This window comes from Myxocyprinus asiaticus, chromosome 12, assembly GCF_019703515.2.
Source record: "Myxocyprinus asiaticus isolate MX2 ecotype Aquarium Trade chromosome 12, UBuf_Myxa_2, whole genome shotgun sequence".
NCBI classification, from domain to species: Eukaryota; Metazoa; Chordata; class Actinopteri; order Cypriniformes; family Catostomidae; genus Myxocyprinus; species Myxocyprinus asiaticus.
The window spans coordinates 23877312-23901969 of record NC_059355.1 but is presented as its reverse complement, the minus strand read 5'-3'; the positions used below and the strand labels follow the sequence as shown (position 1 = coordinate 23901969).

Genomic DNA, 24658 nt, shown 5'->3' with positions numbered 1-24658 from the left:
CTTATAACGGTGCCTAATGTAATAATGTGGCCTCGATGATGTCACAGTGGGGTCCATATGGTCTCATGATGGGGTCTTTTTGATGTTATATTGAGGTTTCTATGATGTCATAATGGGCTATATAATGTCATAATAGGACCTTCATGTTGTCTTAAATGGGTTTTTATGATCTCATAATGGGGCCTTTATGATCTTATGATGGTGCCTAATGTTATAATGGGGCCTCGATGTTGTCATAATGGGGTCTTCTTTATGTCATAATGGGGTTTCTTTGATGTCATAATGGGGTCTTTGTGATGTCATAATGAGAGTCTTTCATAAGAGTCTTTCAGGAGAAATGAATGAAAAATTAAATAATGTGAATATAAAAAGCAAAAAAAAAAAAAAAAAAAAAAAAAGCAAAAAAAAAGTGTTAATAACATCCAGTAATTCAGAAGCAGTTCCTATCAGAGCTGAGCAGTGAGGAAAGAGATTTAGATTTTTTTGGAAATGGTGGGACTGGATTATGAGAGGTTCAAAGAGCTGCATCATTTTCATTGTTGGAGACAGTTTCACACAGTAAATAAGTAACGGTCACAAAACTGTGCTTCTTTCAACAAAGACTGATCGTTTAGTACTAAAAGAAGCTGAATGGTGAAAAAAAAGTCTAAATACATCATCTGCTTGCGTCATTGGAAAGTCTGGCAATCAAGAAACTGTGACAAACATCTCTTTTGTGTTGGTCAGTCTGTTTGGGACATAATGACTCTTTTTGTGGTCTGCTTACATTGATCTAAGACACAAAGAATGTCAAGCTTTGAATGATTCACTGAATGTATCCTCAGTTTATTAAAGGCATGGTCCAGTAAACTTGACAATGCACATGACAGAATCACATAAGCCTGTTTAACTGCAAATTACTTTTGAGTATCAGATTTTGTGTTAATTGTACTATGATAGTATGCTGTTATGAACATAGCAATTGTTTATAGAACTGTTGTATAAAAGCATATAAAGCCTATACAAATTTGATGATAATAAAATGATTTAAGGAAAATATATGTTACTTATAGAACAGCAGCCATTTTTAGTATTTTGTTATTATGCTGTTGCATTTATTAGCAAAATATGTCACTTTATATATCATATGTATTTATGCAGGCCTACTTTTTCATTCATTTGTTGTGATAAATCAGTTTTCAGATTTGTATGGGTTTAACCTGAAAGCTATTTAAATGTCACCTTGAACTGAAATAGGAATTTATATTGGGTTTGTATATTGGACTTTAAAAATAATTTTGCAAGTTTGGAGTAGAGAGGCCTTTTCTCGTGTAGGCTATGTATGTATGAATGTCTAAATGCATAATTACATTAGAAATATGAGTCAAGAGTATTTGAGAATATTTGGAGACGTCTCCAGAATTGGCCTCCTTACTATTTTATGTGGTTTTATAAGGTCTGTTCCAAAATATAAAGTCGTGCCTCAGGAGGCAGCTTTTTAAGGCATCATTGGCATGCTCCCGATGCGAAGGCTGTTCAAACGGTTGGAAACAAGCTTAATGCTGCCTCATAAGATATCTAATTTTGGCAAAATTCGAAGGAAGCATCCTTTATATCCTTCCCTGGGTAGGCACTCCTAGAATGCACTAGAATGATGAGATCTGTGGGAAAATAAATCCAAGAAGTGAGAGAAATGTTTTATTTTAATTGCTTATAATCCATGCAATACTTAAAAAATTATTGATACAAATAGTTTTAAATAATTATAAAATATTATTTCACCCAAAATGTGTGATATATATGTATATATATATATATATATATATATATATATATATATATATATATATATATATATATATATGCTCATTTGTGTCACCTGTATTGTAATCAGTCGTGAGTTCCCTGTGCATTGCGCGTGAAGAACGCTATTGCACAGAATTGTTGCCTATGAAGAACATTCTTTGTCGGTTTTTTTATGTGGCTTGAATTTAGTTAGGATGTTGCCATAGAAGATAGCTGCCTTTGTAGGCCAAACTGATCTCACAGTGAAATCGGAAACAGTAGGTTGACTTTTCTTTAGCTAAAATTGGTCTGTGCCTACTGATTTTCAAAACACTGTCCCCATTTGGCCAAAGCGGTAAGTGTTTTTGAAATGTCCATAGAGGGGCGCCAAAAGCAAGTTGATTTCCATACTATGGAAGCCGCGGAGTGCCGATTAAAAAAGAATGAAGAAATAAATGATCAATCTATGAATTAGAAAAAAAAACATAAATGGATACATTTTTTTTTATAAATGGACAAATCAATAGACACATTTAAATGTGTTTATTTAATTCATGTTTAAAAATGTAATTATATTTAACAATACAATTGTGCATTCATAAAATATGTATTTAATTCATGTTTAAATTGCAATTAAACTTAACAATAAAATAGCACATTAATAAGTCATTTTTAAATGCACCTTTTAAATTGTGTTTTAAAAGGCATTTGGCAATTGCCAATGTCTTTTCTTTTGTGTTTTACTTTGGCTTTTCTTTTTCCATTTGCTAATTGCTTTTCTTTCTCCATTTGACAATCAAGTTTAAAAATGCCATTGGACAGTTGACTCATAGAAGAAACCAATGAACCTTCTACTTAGTTTTAAGACACACCCCCTCTCCTACGTGCCCCTCGAAGGAGATGTAAGACGGACTGTCATTGAATGGCTGTTTGTAGAGGTATGAGCAGTTTACGTGCTCAATGAATCCTGCACAAAAGAAACAGATGGGAATCGTATCAGAAGTTAATGGTCACTTGTCACTGCTGTGCTGCAGTTAAATGCAGAGCGCGCCACGGCCCTCATCGAGCGTGCACAGTGGAAGGGAGATGTTAACCGTGATGCAGTCCACAGAACGAGCCCCCCCGAACTGTGACTTGTGAAAGCACACGCTATGGCTGCCATTTGCTTCCCTATCCACCAGCACTTGAGGTACCATTCCGCTGGACCTATATTTTCCACATCAACCTGCTGAGTACATTTTATACTGTTTATAATGTCACAAATAATGTCTCCTTCTTAATATTGTGCTGTGCACCTCTTCATGAAGATGTTTTTTGACTAACAATAGATTTACACACATTAAATACAAACTGTACATTGGCATTAAAGTTTGTTATGAGTTAATGCTACTTTTATCACATACCTCTCTTACAATTGTAGTCTGGGTGTTATGGGTTTGACACTTTAATTAATTTTGTTTAATTGTATCAGACTCGATTGCATTTAAATTTAATTGACAAAGATAATGGCAAACATGTCAAAGATGTTTGAGGTAAGTCAAGTCAAGTCATTTTTATTTGTATAACGCCTTTCACAACACACATTGTTTCAAAGCAGCTTTACAGAAAATCATGCAACCCCAGTGAGCAAGCCGAAGGCGACTGTGGCAAGGAACACAAAACTCCATAAGATGTTGATTAATGGAGAAAAATAACCTTGGGAGAAACCAGGCTCACTGTGGGGGCCAGTTCCCATCTGGCTAACATCATGAATATAATGCCAATATTACTTATGTATAGTGCAAGTCATGGTTTAAAATAATTAAACTAAGAAAGTGTTAAGGGTCAGTGTTTAAACAAAGATTTTGTATGAACTGTAAGATTAATGACTAATGTCTTTGAAGTCCATCCTGGATTAATTGCAGAAGTTCACATAGATGCATTGTCCTTGTTAGTTGGCTGATGAAGGGTTTTGTTGGCAATTAATTTATAGTCTATGTATTCCATTATAAGAGTGTAGTCCATCATTAGACCGAGTTGATGCAGGCAGAGATCAGTGAGGTGCATTGCAGTTCAACCGGCCGGTAATTTCGGTGAGGTCTATCCTAAGTCCAAGGTTCAGGCATATGATGTATCCCATGTCTTACAGTTGGAGCTGGCATCAGTTCATCCTCTGAAGTCCATCGTAATAGACTGAAGTGATGTTTGCCTGGCACAGGCTGCTATTAGTTGTCATCACTCAGAGACACGTAGCAGTGGAGTCCAACATGAAGCAGGAATGGAGCTAGATCCAGCCGGTTCTGGTGACCTCAGGATAAGAGTCCCAGGGTTGAGACAGGGAAACAAATAGAATAATATTAGCATAGATGCTATTCAGTTTATTTCAGAGTCAAAGTTTCTGGTTTCTGGTTCTGGCAGACCAAACTAAAGTAGACTAATTGTGTGTTGAAGGATAAATTAGGTGTATGCCTGGCTAAATAGAAGAGTCTTTAGTCTAGACTTAAACTAAATAGATGAGTCTTTAGTCTATAATTAAACTAAGGTAAAATGTTCCGAGAAAAAAAAGAAGAAACTAAATCAAGTGTTTTACCCCTGCTCTCCCCTTTTATGCTTGAATTGTGTGAAATGAAGCCATGCCACTTAAAAGATATACCTTTTATTGAAAGAAAAAAAAAATTCTGGTTGTGTATCTAGCTATATAAACAAAAACCATTTCGCAAAGTTTTAGTGAATCCCAGTTGTTGTGGATGATAGGCTACCACAGCTGCACTAAGATCCCATTTACACCTGGTATTAAGATGCGGGACGGGTGATCCGATCACATGTGGTCAGGTGAGACAGATCACTGTTTTACGCCTGGTCACTTAAATGTATCTACTCTGACCATCTGTGATTGGATTTGGAGGGGAGGGACTCTGTTTCATGACAACATACATCAATCACTATGTCAGTGTGTTACTGCATGACATTAAAGCTCAACAAAATCAGAAAAGACAAAGAAAGCACGCTATTTCTCTCAGATGCAGCTGAAATTTAATCTGAGCACAAACGCAACATCTCGCAAAATAATGCAATGCTATTTTAGTGGATTACCTGTATTAACCTGAGCTGCAGATGTCCGTGCTTCTCATAAGTGTCCCTGTATGTTGATTTTACACTGATGGAGATCCGTGAAGTTCCATACATGTGTATGTATTAGGTTGTCACAATACCATAATCATATCTTACGATACTATACCAGCTAAAGTATCACAATGCCAAGTAGTATCAAGATACCACACAATAGTGTGTCAATTCTTAACACAGTTTGTCATAGTGATTCTTAGAATCTAGCCATTCCACTTGTTGCTCTGGAAGTGGTGAAAATAACTGATGCATGAACTAGAAGGCTCAAATGGACTAAATTGTTACCTAATACATTCTTAGTTTGATGTAAAAAAAAAAAACAAACAAACAAAACTTTGCTGCATCAAAACAGCCAGTTCAAATGGAAATGGCTTTTAACTTTTATTCCATTATTCTGTGATTATTTGAATGTTGGTAACATAAAAACAAAGATAGTGTACAACCGCTTCAGCCACTCTCTCCTGGTAAAGAGCAGATTACACACACACCGGTTTGATCGCACAGCTCAGGGACGTGATCAAACTGTGACCAAACTGATCTGTGCTGCTTTCCCAAAAGCATCGCAAGCTTAAGTTGATCGTAGAGACTATAGAGACTTACAATGCTTTTGGGAAACACAGTCCTGATCAGAAGTGCGAAGTTACCGCCACCATGGATTTGTAATTGGAAAAAAATAAACGAGTGCAACGTTCGATTTTTCAGAGAAACAGTAAATCTGTAAATGTTAAGATAAAGAATTTAGGTTAAATGAAGTGGCACTAACCGGTGCGTATTCTGCAGAAGCAGTGAGATGTGTCCGAAGGTATTTAATAAGGTTGCTGGTGTTTCCCCCTTTGGCTTAAAATCTTTGTAGACTTTCACGACAGATGGGTTTTCCCGGTCTCATCAGGCAAACCCCAAACTAATTCCAAATCTCGTTACATGAATTGTGTTTTTTTTTTTTATAAGCTTCTCACTGTCCAAAGTTTAATTTAAATCCATATTATCCATTAGAAGACACGAATGCCAAATTAAGATGCTGGGATTCAGACGTGTATGTGTTAGAAGCATGGGAAAACCACACATTGAAAAATAAACAATACCATATAAGGGGCAAATTCTAAACACCATTTTGTGCTCTTAAAGGGCACTGCGTGATGGGGACGCCACTCAAAAAGACTACATTTTTAATGTTATTGCAGACATAGGTCTGATTCAAATTAAGGTTTTAGCGAAAATAATATTTACTACCGCACATACAACATAACTTACGGTACTACTGTATTAACTGTATGTGGAAGATCTCTTGCTCTCAACTGAAGAAGGAAGTGGGAGCCAGGTAAACATCAAAACATAAGACATTTATTAACACACACTTTTCAGTGTCACACATAACAGGGTGCTTTTCAGCACCACATAAAATACACGCACTGCTTTTCAGCAGTGACGTCAAACACATTGATACACACACAGACAGCTTTGTACATCTCTCTCTCGAACTGCGGCTCTGGCTCCTCTTTATCTCTCTCCCAGTTGATTGTGACAATTCTCCCCCAGCCATCCATCCTTATCGCTCGGCCACGCCCTGCTCCCCACACGGTACTACCGTTTAAAAAAATACTGTGGCACCGCTAGTATTTTGTAGCTTTAGTATCGCAATACTACCGTAGCACTGGTATACCGTGCAACCCTAGTATGTATCCTCTTTTTAACGTTTTCCGATTAGACGTTTTTTTTTCCTGTTAAAAGCCGCCTGCAAGCAAAGTTTAAACTCTTGTTTTAGCACAACAGTTGACTGACAGGCGAGGAGTGATGCTTCGCGCTTCGCATACAAGACGGATTAGTGTTTACACCTCAAATGTGATGCGTTCACATGCGTTTTTGACCACATTCGTATGTCGTTTTTGTGATCCGATCACAAAATGTTTTAGACCCCGTTTAGACCTTTATTTAGCACTGATTGGATCACCAAAAGCGCATCTTAATACCAGGCAGGGCCGGAGTGGGATTCATATACAAATAGCATTTACTTAGATTTTCACTTTCTTACATAAGACTTCATCAGTTGTAAAAAATAAATGAATTTTAAAGGGATAGTTCACCCAAAAAGGAAAATTCTCTCATCACCTACTCACCCTCATGCCATCCCAGATGTATATGACTTTTTTTCTTCTGCAGAACACAAACATTTTTAGAAAAATATCTTAGCTCTGTTGGTCCTTTCAATGCAAGTGAATGAGAAGCAATGAGAAACAGATCAATGTTTAAGTCCTTTTTTACTATACTACTACTTTACTATCTCCACTTTCACTTTTCTAAGGGCTCTTCTCTCCTAAGAGTTCTTTTTTGTGATTTACATTCTTGGAGAATTTATAGTAAAAAAAGTTCTTAAATATTGATCTGTTTCTTACCCACACCTATCATATTGCTTTTGAAGATATTTAAGAAACATCTGGAGTTGTATGGATTACTTTTATGCTGCCTTTATGTGAATTTTGAGCCTCAAATTTCTGGCCACCATTTACTTGCATTGAATGGACCAACAGAAATGAGATATTCTTCAAATAATCTTCATTTGTCTTCTGCAGAAGGAAGAAAGTCATTCACATCTGGGATGGCATGAGGGTGAGGAAATGATGAGAGAATTTTTATTTTTGGGTGAGCTTTCTCTTTAATGTTGTTTATTTTAAAGTCTACCTTGGCAAATAATAACACTATAGGACTGTAACTGTACATAAACATTTCAAGATGTGCAGACTCACAATTCAAATAGCCAGTGCTTTGTAGTTTATATAATTAGCATAGCAAAAGATCCAATGAAAATGTGCAGCAATGAAATACTCAGGAAACAATGAAGGTTGAGTGATTGTCTTTACATTTTTGCATGCCATTTAAGAAAAGTGTCATTTACCAACAATAAAGAGTGGGAAAAAAGACTAAAAATAACAAATTTGTACTTTTCTTTTACTTGGAACGTAAATGTTATGGACAGCGGCAATATGGTTACAATCTTTTTAAGAGGGTTTTCGCGCATGATACAATATTGAAGGCACTCTGCGCAGTTTGTTTCGCTGAGTTTAATCTTTTGAGAGCTGTAAAGTCCCGTTATTTTCGTACCATGTCGTGCTGTTGCATTTGTATTAATTTAAGTATTCTTTTATTTTGTGACAATAAACAATATTGTTATCATTCTGCAATGTTAGGAATGAGGATTTCAGAGATTAACTGACTGAGATTGTAAGACTACAGTTAGTATTAAACTTGTGATGATCTTGTACCTGAAGCACATTCATCCATTCAACTAACAAACAATATTCATGCTGCGCCATCTTTGATTTTTAATAGGAATGACAACAAGGCTGTGAGGGATAGACTTACAGTCTCTTCAATGGGCTGTGCTGCATTTTAAAGTGTTTTTGGACAAAAGATTAATAAAATATCTTTCTAAGAACATTCAGTATACAAAGAACTCCAGACAACATAAATTGTGTAAAATCAGGTGTGATCTAGGCGCTTTATACAGTTTTATACCGTTCGTGCCATTGAAGAGATGGTAAGTCTATCCCTCACAACCTCGTTGTAATTCCCATTAAAAATCAAAGATGGCGCTAACGTGAATAGGGTCTATAGTATCGGTTCTCACTGGATCTTACGTGATCCTTCCCCCGCTGTCAATTGAAGCGTCCGTGATGGCGCAACAGCCAGCGTTTCCTCTCTCACAGCACGCTCTCTCATTTGTTTGGGTGTGAGACAAAAAAATATGGTAGAGACTGCATTCGCTATAATACAGAACACAATTCTGATCCCTTAAATAGAGGATGACACGGACAGTCTGCAAATGTTATGCAGCACATGATGAAAGTTTATTAATAAACATGCGGACCTGCCGGCCCAATTTTTGACCAGCTCACCGGGAATTCTCCCGATCTGCCCGATTAGTCACTCCGGTAGAATGGGGAGGGCACCTAATACCAGGTGTAAACGGGGTCTAAAGATACAGTATATGGGGTTTGTTCACAAATATGACAGGGAGAGCAATCATACAGTGAAGACATATGAAAAAGATGGAAGGAAGCAATGGCCATGTGCTTTCAGTCAGAGTCACAGGTCGGGGGGCTCGTTCTGTTGACTGCATCACGGTTAATGGCTCCCTTCCACTGTGCACACTTGAGGAGGGCTGCGCTTGGCATTTAACAGCAGCGGTGACAAGTGACCAGTTACTTTGGATTCACTTTGCATCCGTTTCTTTTGCGTGGGCTTCATAGTTCATGTAAACTGCTCATACCACTTTAAATAACCGTCCAATGACAGGCCATCTTACATCTCCTTCGGGTGGCACATGGGAGAGGGGGTGTTTCTTAAAACTGAGTCAAAAGTTAATTGGTTGCTCCCACGAGTCAACTGCCCAATGGTATTTTTAAACTTGATTGTCAAATGGAGAAAGAAAAGCAACTGGCAAATAAAAGCCAAAGTAAATGCGAAAGAAAAGCCATTGGAAAATGAATGAAGAAAAGCAATTGCCAAATGCTTTTTAAAACGCATTTTAAAAGGTACATTTAAAACAACTTATTAATTTGCTATTTTATTGTTACATTTTATTGCATTTTAAACATGAATTAAATACACAATTTATTAATGTACAATTCAATTGTTAAATATAATTACTTTTTTAAACATTATTTATAATTTATATCCATTTATAAATTGGTTCATTTATTCAGGTTTTTATTTTCCTATTAATAGATTGATCATTTATTTCTTCATTCTTTTTTAACTGGCACTCCATGGCTTCCATAGTTTTCAGCTGTATAGGATGTAATACAGTGAAGATGAATGCATATTTTACACAAGGGAAGTCTGTAGTACTAGTAAATTACCCTAAACAACATAACTCAAGTTTTCAAACACAATTTATTGTTAAGGAAAAAAGTTGGAAAATGTCAAAAAAAGTTTTTTTTTTCTTCTTTTTTTTTTACTAGATCTTTACTATAACTTGTGAGTGGTGCTTGCAAAACTCACCCAACAATGCTAGGGTGTTCTGGGTAGTAGCTACTAGTTGGTTTAGCCCAAGTTAAAAGAGACCCCTACAATTTTCTATTCTGGTTCTTAGATATGACTCGGGTTCCTCCTTCATTGTAAATCTAGAATTTTTGCCTGTCCATAGCACAAATGAAAAAGTAACACTCCAAAACTCAATACTTAAAGGGTTTGCTAAAATCAATAAATTTAAATGATCAACAGTATATAGTGTAATAGTGACTGCTAACAAATGAAAGAAAAAAATCTATTTTTTTTTCTTTTAATGGTTATAATGCACTGTAGGTCATTAAATATTTCTGTTAAGATCTGCTTAGATTTTCATTCTCAGTGTCAATCTTACTGCAGTGATTTATTGCCATTGAAGCCACTACTAAAAGCTATAAATAACAAGGTTAGATGCACATGCCGTGCAAACAAGTTAACACCTTTGTCAGATAATATGAAAGACCAAATTACTCTTTTGGAAAAGAGAAAAGAGTGAAAACAATGGGCCTAATAATGATGTTGTTTTATACCCTTCCTGCAAGGTCTGAAAATAGTAAGGACATATAGGCCAGGCCTCCTTACACTAGGACATAGCTTTTGTATATTTATATACTGACATGTAAGTTGCCATTGCTATGTAATTAGTAGCTCTTTGATAATAAATAAACAAATGAACGTTTGAGTCCATCTCCAACGCGATAGATGGCACCTTCCACGCCGTCACGTTCCACTCGCCTCTTGAATCCGCGGCGGAATAAAACCCAGAGAATTATTTAGCAGAGATGGGCCACTTCTATTAAAATGAATGGAAGAAATTGGAACGCTCAACCAAAGCGCCCAACGGGCAACTGACTTAGAAAAGAAGTCCCGCCTTACAGTTAAAAATAGCCAATCACCTTTTAGAATCAGACATAACCTGTCAATCAACTCTAGAATGCGCATGCGTATAAGCTACATGAGCCGGGAAAATTGCGTTATTTAGCGTAATATGAGGTAAATACTCACAATTTATGATACCATTGTTGTCATATTTTATTGATGATTTAAAGTATGTTCTTTGACCGTAATATTGACCAACCGTTTTTAAGATTTTGGTCTTTCTCCATTCATGTAGATAGGAGCTGCACTGGCATGACTGGAAATAGCCTCCCGAGAGCGTCCCAAAGATGGCCGACAGTGGACTGACTTGCTAGAAAGACTTGAATAAAACCTCTGTGTTCAGTGACGCAGGAGAACACAGTGGCCGATCGGAGCTGCACTGATGTGCAACAACTAAAACCAAGAGTCAACAGTCCCGAGTTTTGACAAAATACCACCTTCTTCAAACAGATGAGGGATAAGCGACCGAAATGCCCGGGTTTGCGCTGATGCTGTCGTTTACCACATCTTTAACTTTGCAGTGTTTTCCGCGCATTATCCATACCATCTGTCCGTAGTCGAAATTACGGCTCCAGAAACTGATTGATCCACGCTTCTCATTCATATTTCACGGCATGACATGTAGATAATCATCCGATACTTTGATGGGGCTCCTGAGGATCATGATGCCACCCAAGTTCCAGCTCCTGGCAGTTCTGGCGTTTGGAGTGGCGATGCTTTTTATTGAGAACCAGATTCAGAAGCTGGACGAGTCTCGGGCAAAATTGGGTAAGACACTGCATCTCAAGTCCAGTGAGCTGCATATCGAGACAGCACCTTTGGCAATCATATGCGTGTTCGATTGTAGCCACATTTTTGTCATCGATTGGAATGCGCCTATGATGGTCAAAATGATATCTATGTATCCAGCTCATTAGAGTATTAGACAGCCTGCTGCTGTTTCTCCTTGCACACTACATACAAGATAAAACACACCACTGCAAGACTATTCGGTCGGACTTGCAGAGAGTATTTGCATTGCACTATTAACAATGACAAACAATATCAATCCAGTTCTTTTATTGATGCAGATAATGACTGAAGAGATAAAGTATCGGCAATAGCTAAACTCTTACACTGATCTGATTTTACTCGCCAAGCTGCCTTTGTTTATAATCAGCGTATACACATTCATGCTTATATATATATATATATGCTTATCTAGATTCTGTATTATTCTCAGTTTGTAAGACAGGTAGATAGCTTATTGATAGACTTATTCAACAAAAACGGAGTGTAGTAAGGAAACAGTTAATTGATGCTCAAGCAAGATTTATCTTGTCCTTTCTTGTCTTGTCTTATGTTCATGAACACTATAGCTTCCTGAAGACTGACTCTTGTTAATCCTGACTCCAGACTGAGTTTTTGAACAGCTGAATTTGCATGCACTGTATCAAGATCATGCTGTCAGATTTCCCTCAAACATGTCAGATCATACATTAAGCTTGCAAAGCAAATGTTTATGTGGCTGGTACCTGGGTTGAAACATTTTCAGTGCTTGTGTTCTAACTATTGACTATTAAAACGTATTAAATTCTATGTAGTAGTAGTAGTAGTAGTAGTAGTAGTAGTGATATGAGTGGGTCACAGAATTTTTTCCCACATTGCTGTAGTTTTAAATGTCTGTTAATGTTGTAGGCCTCTCTGTTTCTTTAATGGCACAAATAATAATGCATCTGCATACAAGCCACATACCTGCTGGTGCAGTTGATAGTGCATCGCATGAAGCTGTCGTGTTTAATCACACACATCCTTCAATGACCCATGAGAAAGGTTGTCGGCAACACAGGTGCATCCAACACATTAGTGCAAAACTGCTGAAACGGGTCCGTTTGTTTAGTCTGATACTAAAACGATGGCTAGAAAATGGGTAGAAGTTTAGTTAGAGGGCATGTGGACATCGAGTATTTACTTGAGTGGAAAACCTCTTTTAAGTTGTTTGTTTTCCTGGAACGGAAGAATAACTGTGCTGCAACGTAAAAGATATGAATGCATTTCATAAGACTGCTCAATTCAGCTGTTGGTTGATAAAGACATTTCATTTGTTGTCGAGCTCTATTGCCTTGCAAATGAACTGCAGGAATTTGTGATATTTTATTGAGTAGGCTATACGCATTAAGCCTGGTGCACACTGAAGCAGTGCGTCACGGCAACTTTCGCAGCAAACAACGCTTGTGCATGTACACCAGCCGCATTTTTGCTGCAGAAACTGCTGCTGCTCTATAGAAAATAAAGTTATAAAATGCTTGTCAGGAGTGAGCTAATGAAAAGTATCATAAACTTGATCATCATGAAATCCTATTTACATGATACTGGTGTAGTCTAATGCAGTCTTGTAGATTTCTGTCATGTAGTGACAGTCAACACAATAAACTCAGCTCATTCCAAACAACATTCAGTATGCTGTTTTGCAACAGAAGATGGTTTGATCACTCAGTTTGGCTCGATCACTCTTTATAATATAGCTTAATAATATAGTCAGAAATAAGTAATTCTGCACAACCATTGAATAGCGATATCTCTTTGTGCAAACACCAGCCAAAACTTTTAAAGAGCCCATATTATGCTAATTTACAGGTTCATAATTTTATTATGAGTTTAACAGGTTTATATGCTTTAATGTTCAAAAAACACTTTATTTTTCTCACACTGTACATTTCTTTTCCCCGCTCTTCATCCTCTGGCTCAAACGCTCTGATTTAACTCCTGTCTCTTTAAAGCCCCCCTTTTCGAAAAACCCAGTCTGCTCTGATTGGTCAGTTGGCCTAGTCTGTTGTGATTGATCAACCGCGTATAGTGTGTGTCGGAAATGTAAAGCCCCTTACCATAACCGAGTTTCAGCTCCCGAGTCTTCCTGGGCAGCTCTGTAAACACTACTGTAACTATGGTAACAGTGGCTTCAGTTTTTGCTGTACCAGCTCTAGCCCGAGTCCAATAATGAAAGTTTGGAAGAACAAGCTGATCGACCTGAACCACCTTCGCAAGCATGACTTGAGCAGGACGTTTCACAGTGGTAAGTTTTAATTTAGTAGCTTTCTTACAAGTACATTGTTGATTATTGTCAACCTAACAAAGCTTCAAGTAAAAGACACGTAGTGCATCTAAGTTAGTCATCTTTTGCTGGAATGGGTGTAGCCGAAATTTTCTCATCTGAGATATGAACAGAGAACAGAGGCTTACTCCCGGTTAGTGAGCAAGTTAGCCGTGGACTACCGTGGATAGCGGCCGTAACATTACAGCTTGTAATTATATCATTAAATACGACTCTTGAGATCGACCATTTTGTTAAACAGTTTTAGGTAAAAGCCGGCCCACAGCTGAAAAGTAAACTCTTACCAAAACAATAACAGTACATAGCAAGTTAGCCGAGCACTACCGTGGATTGCAGATGTAAAATTACCGTTTGTAAAAATAAATCCATCTCCACACTTGATCACTATTCATGATAGTAAGAATGACAATCAATCTGCATAATTCTACACAACTGTAGGTAAAATTGGGCTGATTAGCAAAACTATTTCAACACTAACATTAGCTAACAGGTTAGCAGAGAACTGGGTGTACACCGTAGCTACAACACAAAACTCAGCATTTGAACTCTCGGTAGCAGATAAATCCACAAATAATCAAACATACTTACAGGTTGTGATCCTGAAGCGCCTTATTGTCCCAACAAAGTGGGAACTGCACCATCTTTCAGGGGTAACCGACTTGAAAATCCGGTACTGGTTGTGGTTGCACTGCTGAGGAATAGTGGTAAAAATAATTTTTAACCACTGATACTTAAATTCGTCTGCCTTTGGAAATCCAAACAAAGCGGTTTTGCTTTTGCAGTGAAGAAAACAGCGTCTTCTCGACATGGCGACAACACTAACCCAACTCATCCTGGCCTCTGCTATAACTATGTATGTTTGGGGGTGGGCCAAAGTAGCCCTTATGTGGGCATTATGCAAATGTGTTGCATAGTGACATAGATACTTTACGGAAGAAATGGCTGGATTACAGTCCAGCCGTTTCTTGTAGTTCTTGAGCAGTGTTGTCTGTGGTAGAGTAATAACTCCCTTTTGCATGGACTTTGTGCTTTGTAACTTTGCAGACCTTTTACATGCACAAAGAGCTATGTTACACACTAAAGGAAAGGTAAAATCCCTAAAAGCATAATAGGGCCTCTTTAAGTGTTGAATACTTTCCTCATAAAAAGGATGCACTTCCAAAAATATTGAAGAACTTACCATCTGCAACAACAGATGAGGTAAATGTATTCCACGCATTATCCTTTGTTATTGCACTGTATTAGAATCCTTATTGCATTAGGTCTGTCAATCAATTAAAACTTTCAGATTAATTAAAAATTCTGCCGATTAATTAATGAAATTAATCACATATAAATCTTTGCTGTGAAAGGTCCCCAAGTAAACATATTAAATATATAATGATAAAATAATTATAATTACATTAAAATAATAATAAATATAATATATAAAATACATAAAAGTACAATTATTCAGATTATTAAAACACATAACATTATTGTGGCTGTCGATAAAGCATTGATTTGACAATACAGAAAGTGGCTTTAGAAGTCAACATTGTTTTTGTTTTATTTCTGTTTCATTGAACATAAGTCTATCATTAGCCTACAGTCCACAGCAATCCATTTTGCAATTAAATTCGTCAGTCTGTCTGAGGTAGACTTATATACACATGCGTTAGACAGATGCTGTTCTCACTTAGGTTGCATCATGTCATAAACAGCGTTTTTAGGAAACTGTGTCAAGTTAAATTTAGTTTGAAACTTAGGAAAAACCCATCTCAAGACCCCTGCTTTAGGAGTTGCGATACATCCAAATGTGTTTGAATGCAACAACATGTTCTCTACTTGTTATGTCTGCTGTTAGTAAAGTGTGGTTTGTAGTTGGTACTGCTGCACATTGCCTGTACAGCTGGAGTAGAGCTTTCACCCTCTGCTGATTGGGACTCGTCAGAAAGCTGGTATTTCAAGCTTGAATTGCTCCGATGGAAGGAAATCGCACTGCAATGACAAGTTAAATCGACAGCCCTAATAAATATATTATGGAATCTCATCAGAGCAAAACAAAACCTGATGAGAGGCAGCAATTACATATGGTGACATCAACACACACACACACACACACACACACACACACTCCTTGAAAATCAATAAATTAATAAACATGCCACTCTCTGTAACCAGTGCAAATTATGCTGCCATATTTAGCATTGAGCTCAGGTTTTGCATTATGGATGAGGAAATATTAATCAAAAGTCCATCAAGTGGAGAGTTAATTAAATTGAAAGAAATGCAGTCGTTCTAGACCTGTGATTTACACTTGTTGAGGCTTAGGATGCCAGGACTGACAGAGGAGTGAAATCTGGTTTGCCATGTGCAGGCTTTAAATTTATTGACTCTGCACTATGCTTATGAGGTTGTCTCACATGACATGGTTCATTAGAAAATGGGAACACCCTTCGCTTTGCCTCCCACTCTACTAAGTTACAAGCATCACTGTCAAGCTACAAATCTGGTGTTCAGCTGCTGCCAACAGACCTCTTATTAGGTTTGCTCTTGTGCCATAGATTATACATCAGTTTATTCTCATTCAGCACCAAGCACCAAAAGAGAAGTAAGCAGAAGCCTGCATGCAAAGTGACAAAATGTTGCACATAGAATTCTCTTGATTCTATTGGCAAAGAGATGAATTAGCTGAAAGACAATTTTTTTTAATCAAAATGATGATATGCCACATAATCACTTCGACATGCTGTTCAAGTAGTTTGCCTCATGGGATTGTTAGAAATGCATTTGGAGTCAAAATTGAATGCAAAGCTGACATGTTACTTAATAACTAGGGATGGGACGATATACGATATGAGGTTTATGATTTGATATTATCTTGATTCGATATGATAACACATAAATGACAATAGAACTGAACAAAACCTGTCCTGAAAAAGTAAGTTAAAGTGTGTGTGTTTGTATATACACTACCGGGAATTAAGTTGTGACTAAACAAAATCCAAAATAAATCAAAACTGTGTTATATTTTAGCATCTTCAAAGTAGTCACCCTTTGCCTAGAATTTGCAGACATGTACTCTTGACATTTTCTCAAGCAACTTCTTGAGGTATCACCCTGGGATGCTTTTTAAACAGTACTGAAGGAGTTCCCATCTATATGCTGGGCACTTATTGGCTGCTTTTCTTTATTATTTGGTCCACGTCATCAATTTCAAAAACTTTTTTTTAAATTAAATTTTAGATTTATAATTAAATAAATTAATATGGTGGCACAATTATATTTTTGTCTACAAAACTAATTTCAAACATTTAAGCATACGCCTTCAGATCAAACGATTTTTAAGATCATGAGAAACATTTCGGTCAAGTGTTTAAAATCTTTTGACCGGTTGTGTGTGTGTGTGTGTGTGTGTGTGTGTATATATATATATATATATATATATATATATATATATATATATATATATATATATATAATAAATATAAATATAAGATATTCTGAAGTATCAATAAACCTGCTCTTCTGGAAAAAGTGCAAGTTTGTGTTTAATTTATTTGCTCTGCAAACTCTATGCAGGCTTTGGATTTTTAGGACACCGGTATTTCAGAATGACCAGGGCAACAATTCAGTTGTGATGATTGGTCCACTGGTTTGTCCAGTTATGAATGAATTATTCAGTCACATGATTTTTTTGAGTTTATTCAGGAAATGTGTTTCCATCATAGTTTATGCGCATTTCTTCTTATCGAATAAAAAAATGTATCCACCTCAAGTGAGCGTATAAGTTTTCTATGCGCATTTTGGAGATTTTATTCGCATCATGGTGTTTCCATCCAGCAGATTTTATGCGATATCCTAAAATGCGCATAAAAAGTGTTGATGGAAACAGCTATTGATGGCTTCTCTTTTGTCTGTTCTCAAAAATATAATAAAGTGTGTTTCTTCAAGCGCATGTCACTCTGAGATGTCTTGCAGCAGGTCGCCCGCCTGTTGTGGGTAGATGAGCACAATGACCCGTGCATGAAATACATTTGGATGAGGAGCTTGTAAACTGGATTCAGCCTAGTCACATTTTGCGGGTGGCAGTTGCTAGTTTCACACCCTGGTCACTGTTTAATATATTTGGCGACTTCCCAGATCCATGGTTTTGTCATTTCCCGATATTGTCGATCATGTCTTTTCGGAATCGGCATAGAGATCTTTGTAAGACATCGTCGATATTCGATTACATCGTCATATCGCCCAGCTCTAAATGGAAGACTTTATTATTATTATTATTATATAATATTGTACAGCCTCAGTTGACAGTGAAAGTGAACTGTAATACTACAATAGTGCTTCTATGCACTGCATACAATAACACCATGAACTAAAAACATAAAAGAAGGATTTTAAAAATGATGGGGGTAAAATATACTGTATTAAACATGACAGGGTTTTCCTGGGTCAAAAATGGTCTTCACTGGTGGCTGATGTACATGGTCATCAACATGTGCAAAGCTGGTTTATTAAACAATTAATATTTAATGTTATAATGTAGTTGCATATTATGTATACATTGAATATATGAGCTATTTTTGATCATCTAAGAATTTTTAATGACAGTTTTATTTTTACTTAGTATTCAATAGGAAAACAAACTAGACTAACCTAATGTAATTCCTTTTTTTTTCTCTATAGGGCTAGTTATAATATTCTGACTGTACATAAATATAACACCTTTATGAAGTCAGACTGTGCTTTGCTGAAAATGTGTTCTTACTTAAGTGATATTCATTCTTTTCATCTTTTCATTTAAGTTGTCTCTATGAATATCAGAAGGCAGACATATTAGGTTTGTTTCCTAATATCAAAACTAATTACATATATTACAAGGATCCGAACATATAATAGAGGTACAGACTTTAAAGCCCTTTATTCCACATTTACTTGCCTTTATATTTACCCTAGTTCTTATGCTATTTGAAATGTCATAACCACAAGTAGCACCATTGCATTATAATACTTTCTAAATTTAGAATTAAGTCTCATAAATTCTCTCCGAGAGGTCTTTTAAAATGAAATTTGTTACTGTTTTAGTAAGGATGATATGTAGAAAACACTTTATTTTGGTGCATGGAAGAGTGTTGTAAACTCACTTATGCTTAAGCTTGCTAAGGTTAAAAATGAGGACATCATTATGCTGTCTCAAACTTGTATGAATTTTTTATTTATTTTTTTTGCTGTGGAACACAAATTAAGATATTTTGATGGAGATATGATGTGAATATATCCATACAATGCAAGTCAATGGGGTTCAACACTTCCAAGCTCTAAAAAAGACTGGCAGCATAAAGGTAATCCAAAAGACTTCATTGTTTTAACCCGTTTTCTGATGCGATATGATCAGTTTTGCAATAATATCACTGTATTAGTTTTCTAATTCCATTCATTGTTATGTTTTACAGTTTAGTTATTAGCATTTTAATGCACCTTATCTTAACAAATTCATACTGTTATAGTAGACAGTCTTTTTGACATACACTATATTGCCAAAAGTATTCGCTCATCTGCCTTTAGACGCATATGAACTTAAGTGACATTCCATTCTTAATCCATAGGGTTTAATATGACGTCGGCCCACCCTTTGCAGCTATAACAGCTTCAACTCTTCTGGGAAGGCTTTCCACAAGGTTTAGGAGTGTGTTTATGGGAATTTTTGACCATTCTTCCAGAAGCGCATTTGTGAGGTCAGACACTGATGTTGGACGAGAAGGTCTGGCTCGCAGTCTTCGCTCTAATTCATCCCAAAGGTGCTCTATCGGGTTGAGGTCAGGACTCTGTGCAGGCCAGTCAAGTTCTTCCACACCAAACTCGCTCATCCATGTCTTTATGGACCTTGCTTTGTGCACTGGTGTGCAGTCATGTTGGAACAGGAAGGGGCCATCCCCAAACTGTTCCCACAAAGTTGGGAGCATGGAATTGTCCAGAATCTCTTGGTATGCTGAAGCATTCAGAGTTCCTTTCACTGGAACTAAGGGGCCAAGCCAAGCTCCTGAAAAACAACCCCACACCATAATCCACCGTCCACCAAACTTCACAGTTGGCACAATGCAGTCAGACAAGTACCGTTCTCCTGGCAACCGCCAAACCCAGACTCGTCCATCAGATTGCCAGATGGAGAAGCATGATTCGTCACTCCAGAGAACGCGTCTCCACTGCTCTAGAGTCCAGTGGCGGCGTGCTTTACACCACTGCATCCGATGCTTTGCATTGCACTTGGTGATGTATGGCTTGGATGCAGCTGCTCGGCCATGGAAACCCATTCCATGAAGCTCTCTACGCACTGTTCTTGAGCAAATCTGAAGGCCACATGAACTTTGGAGGTCTGTAGCGATTGACTCTGCAGAAAGTTGGCGACCTCTGCGCACTATGCGCCTCAGCATCCGCTGACCCCGCTCTGTCATTTTACTTCGTGGCTGAGTTGCTGTCATTCCCAATCGCTTCCACTTTGTTATAATACCACTGACAGTTGACTGTGGAATATTTAGTAACGAGGAAATTTCACGACTGGACTTGTTGCACAGGTGGCATCCTATCACAGTACCACGCTGGAATTCACTGAGCTCCTGAGAGCGGCCCATTCTTTCACAAATGTTTGTAGAAGCAGTCTGCATGCCTAGGTGCTTCATTTTATACACCTGTGGCCATGGAAGTGATTGGAACACCTGAATTCAATTATTTGGATGGGTGAGCGAATACTTTTGGCAATATAGTGTATCTCCACAATTTTGTTATAAATCATTTAGAAAGGTCTCTTTCTGTAGTGATCATGTAGATTAGATGTCCTTGTTAGCAGGTGATTCATTCCCATGTCAGCCACTGAAATCTCTTACAGGACTGGGGGGCAAAATTGTTACCCATATGCCTAGGGCTGAGTGGCTGATAGCAGAACTCTCAAAATTGGAGACCTTGCTCAGTCAGATGACTTAAAATTGAGTGATTCATTCTGTTTGTCTTCACTACAGCACCTGTCAGCTGTTAGCCTTGTATTCATGCCATGCTCTAATTTAAAAGTGGACTCCATGTTGTTTGACTAGATGCAGAACAGGTCTTACTGATGACAATGCAATATATATATTTTTTGGTCTGCTTTACTGTTTTTGCATATAAACAGACACTTAAGGAACTGTTTTACCTGCAACTTATGTTTTTTTTTTTTTTTTTTTTTTTAAAAGAGGTTTCATTCCTTGTGATTTTCATTAGTTGTCCACGATATATCTCAGAGGTGATAAATCGGCCTATATTCTGACTTTTTTAATTATCGGCATCGGCCAATACATTTTCCCGTTTGCCCGATTTGTTTCTTGAGGGCACAGAGAATCGCCTGCTTGCATGTGAAGTGACTAAGACATGTAAACGACCACATGTCACGGTTCGTTTTCTTGTTACGTGCCTTTGGTTTCTACAATAATAGCAACACATTGTGTGCAATACAGTCTCATTTAAATGGTCAGCATATCAGAGCCCTACAGAGGCATTTGAGCTCATAATGTTAAAGTGCTCGCCTGTTTCATTCTCCCTCTCTCTCCTCAACAGTTCCCTGTAACTTTTAACTGTCTTGTCTAATGATAAAAAGGCAAATATTAATAAAACGTATGTTATATAGCATCTGCAAATATGCAGATATCTCATTTAAACAGATGTAATTCACAAAATCCGGATTTTTGTGAGGTTTTTCTTCCCTCATCTAATATCTTCCTATGAAGCATGTATTCCATCAGCCAGAATCAAAAACATCAGGATCAAAAGTTCCTCTGATTCACAAATCATGATGGTCAATCTGTGTCAATCCAAGTAGGGGATCCAGGCCATTTAAACTGTCAGGAGATTGCTGCTCGCGCTGAAGCGTGTGAGTGCAACTTCAAGGCTGCATCCGAAACCAGGAAAATGCTGCCTCCAGAGGCTGTATACACAGGTAGGATGAAAATAAGGTGCTTTTGAAACTGTTCGTAAACCAGTTTCCTTAAGAGATCCATTCATTCAAAACAGCTGTCAGTTAAGCCATTAACTGTTTAGGCAGCAAGGTAGCAAGTCAGCTGCCTACGTTTTCGGATGCAGCCCAAGGTAAAAGTGCGTCACGTGTGCTATAAGTAAATGTCGTATTCACTATGCCCTGTATGTACAGTTGGTTTGATTGGGTATTTTTTGAGAAAATGCGATTGCTAATGTGGACATGCCATCCATGGTTGCTGGACTACTGTGTGTACTGTTATTTCATTCTTCCTAATATATTAACAATTTCTTCTTGTGCAAATAAATTACTAAAATTTATTGACTAAACAGAAATCTGAAGAAACTGCAATCTACCATTTAAAATACAATATAATTGTTTAGTTTTGAGTGAAATTGAGTAAATATAGTGCTAAATAAATTTTTTTAGCAATTTTATGTTTGTTATTTACTATATTAAATTGTAATATATCGGCATTGTATCGGCCTATCGGCCACCCTGCTCTCTGGATATCGCCATCGGCCATTAAAAAACCCATATCGGTCGACCACTAATTTTCATGGGGTTCTAAACTCCTTATGATTTCCAGTTTCCTAAAAGCAGGATTTCTACAACAATTTTCCATTTCTAAGAAGTGTGTGTGTGTTTGGTTTTGGTGGTTTATGAGGACATTTCTTTAGGTTATACTCTAGTAATTACGAGGGTATTATGCTATAAATGTGGTTTATGAGGACATCCCTAGTGTCCCCATAATTCAAACGGCTTAAAAACATAATAAACAAGGTTTTATTTGTTTTTTTTTTTTGTTTTTTTTATTATGTAAAAAGGTTTCTGTGATGGTTAGGGTTAGGGTTAGGGGATAGAATAGGTAGTTTGCATAGTATAAAAATCATTATGTCTATGGAGAGTCCTCATAATGATAGGAGTACCAACATGTGTGTACAAATTTCACGGACGTTTAAACAAAAATTTTGGAGTCGACTAGTCTAAAAATGAAGAAACCTTCAGAAAACAGTAAAAAAAAAAAATATATATATATATATATATATATATATATATATACCCGAACACATTCGGGTAAATGACCCACTTAACCGAAATACTTAGTTAAGGGCTTCAAGTGCATGTGACAATGTAAATTAAGCCATTTTTACATGACATCATCTCACTAACAATGCTGTCATTAAGCCATGGTATTGCAATGTAAGTGGATATTTAAGAAGCTTAAAGGGATAGATCTCCCAAAAATGAAAAACTGTCATCATTGTCTCACCTTCATGTTGTTCCAAACCAAAATGTATTTCTTTCTTCAGTGGAACACCAATGGAGATGTTAGGCAGAATGTTAGCCTCAGTTACTTTTCACTTTCATCTTTTTTTTCTATAGTATGAAAGTAAATCAAACTAATCTCTCTTTGTTTTACACTGAAGAAAGTCATATAGGTTTATAAAAACAAGGTGACAAAAATTATGACTATGACAATTATTTTAAGGTGAACTGCCCCAGTCCCATGTCATCGTTCTCAGAGCGTGTTGTATATAGAAATTCTGCAGTATGTGCTGTTGCAATATGCTTATTTGGGCGGCAAACAAGCATATTGCCAAATTGCAATCTTAGAAACATTTTTTGTTTCCTTTTGTGTTTTTGTTTGCCTCTTTATCTGGTCTTATTTGTGCTCATTAAAAATCACAATAAGGCTTGTCTTTGCATTATGCTCAAATACATCTCTCCCTATACAAAAGTTTCTTTTGCACATTTTTCTCTTTAAATTACATATATGGTGAGTTAAAGTGCACCAGTCTGAATTTTGATTAAATTTTGTAGTGTTTGCTGACATCATTTTGTCAGATACAGTATTATATATATATATATATATATATATATATATATTTATTTATTTATTTATTTGTTTTTATGTAATGGCCAATAATGTTAAAAAAGACTGCTTGACTCAATACTGTATGAATTAACTTGACTTAACCAATATGATGGGCTTATTTTAAATCTATACTGTGTTGCATGATTTAAAAAAAGCATTCTCTAAAGCTGTCGCCAAGATTTTCACATGCTGCAAGTAAAATCAGGCAATAAAACATTTTGTACATGTAATAATGTAAGATGGATAACAATGTAGTAGAGTTGAACAATTTGGACACAATCTAATTGTGATTAATTTGAAGAATATTGCGATAACAATTTGAACTGAGATATGATTGTTAACATTTAAAAAAAAAAAAATCTAGTAAGTGTTTCCTTTTGAACAAAGTGAAGTCAAGGGCTAACATGCTGTACTGCCAATAGAAATACTCTTTTCATAAGTGTGTTTACACTTGAGTCCTCTTAATACGAACCAGACTAAATACATTTAAAAAAAAAAAACTTTATGATAGGGTCTTAGCCCATTTTTCATAATACTTTTTTGGAACCCAATAATAAGTTGACATTTTTACAGTAATATATTTTTGTATTATGTTCAGAATCAGAATGAACTTTGCCAAGTATGCTTACACAAGGAATTTGTCATGGTGACAGAAGTTTCCAGTGCAAAGAGAATGCAACCATATATACAGTACATACATTCAAATTTATAAATTTTAAAAGTGTATACATATAGTGACATAAATAAGATGTAACAGATAAATAAAAAGAGAAATATACAATAGAGCAATAATGTTGTGCGAATATTTTATATAAATATATACAGATATGTGCAGGTGATCTGATGTATTGAAGAAGAGGTAGGATATGTTAAAAATATAAATGAAATATAGATATACAGTTGAAGTCAGAAGTTTACATACACCAGGGGTCGGCAACCTTTTTGACATGGAGCG

At 36.6% G+C, this 24658-nt stretch overlaps 1 protein-coding gene across 1 annotated transcript in view; it reads left to right on the top strand.

Moving 5' to 3' along the window:
• The first annotated feature begins 11040 nt into the window (after positions 1 to 11040).
• Positions 11041 to 24658, top strand: part of LOC127449636 (heparan sulfate 2-O-sulfotransferase 1) — a 146428-nt gene continuing 132810 nt past the window's right edge. The window contains exon 1 of the mRNA XM_051713170.1: positions 11041 to 11520. Within this exon, the coding sequence (XP_051569130.1) occupies positions 11397 to 11520 (124 nt within the window). The 5' untranslated portion in view covers positions 11041 to 11396. The remainder of the gene's footprint in view (positions 11521 to 24658) is intronic.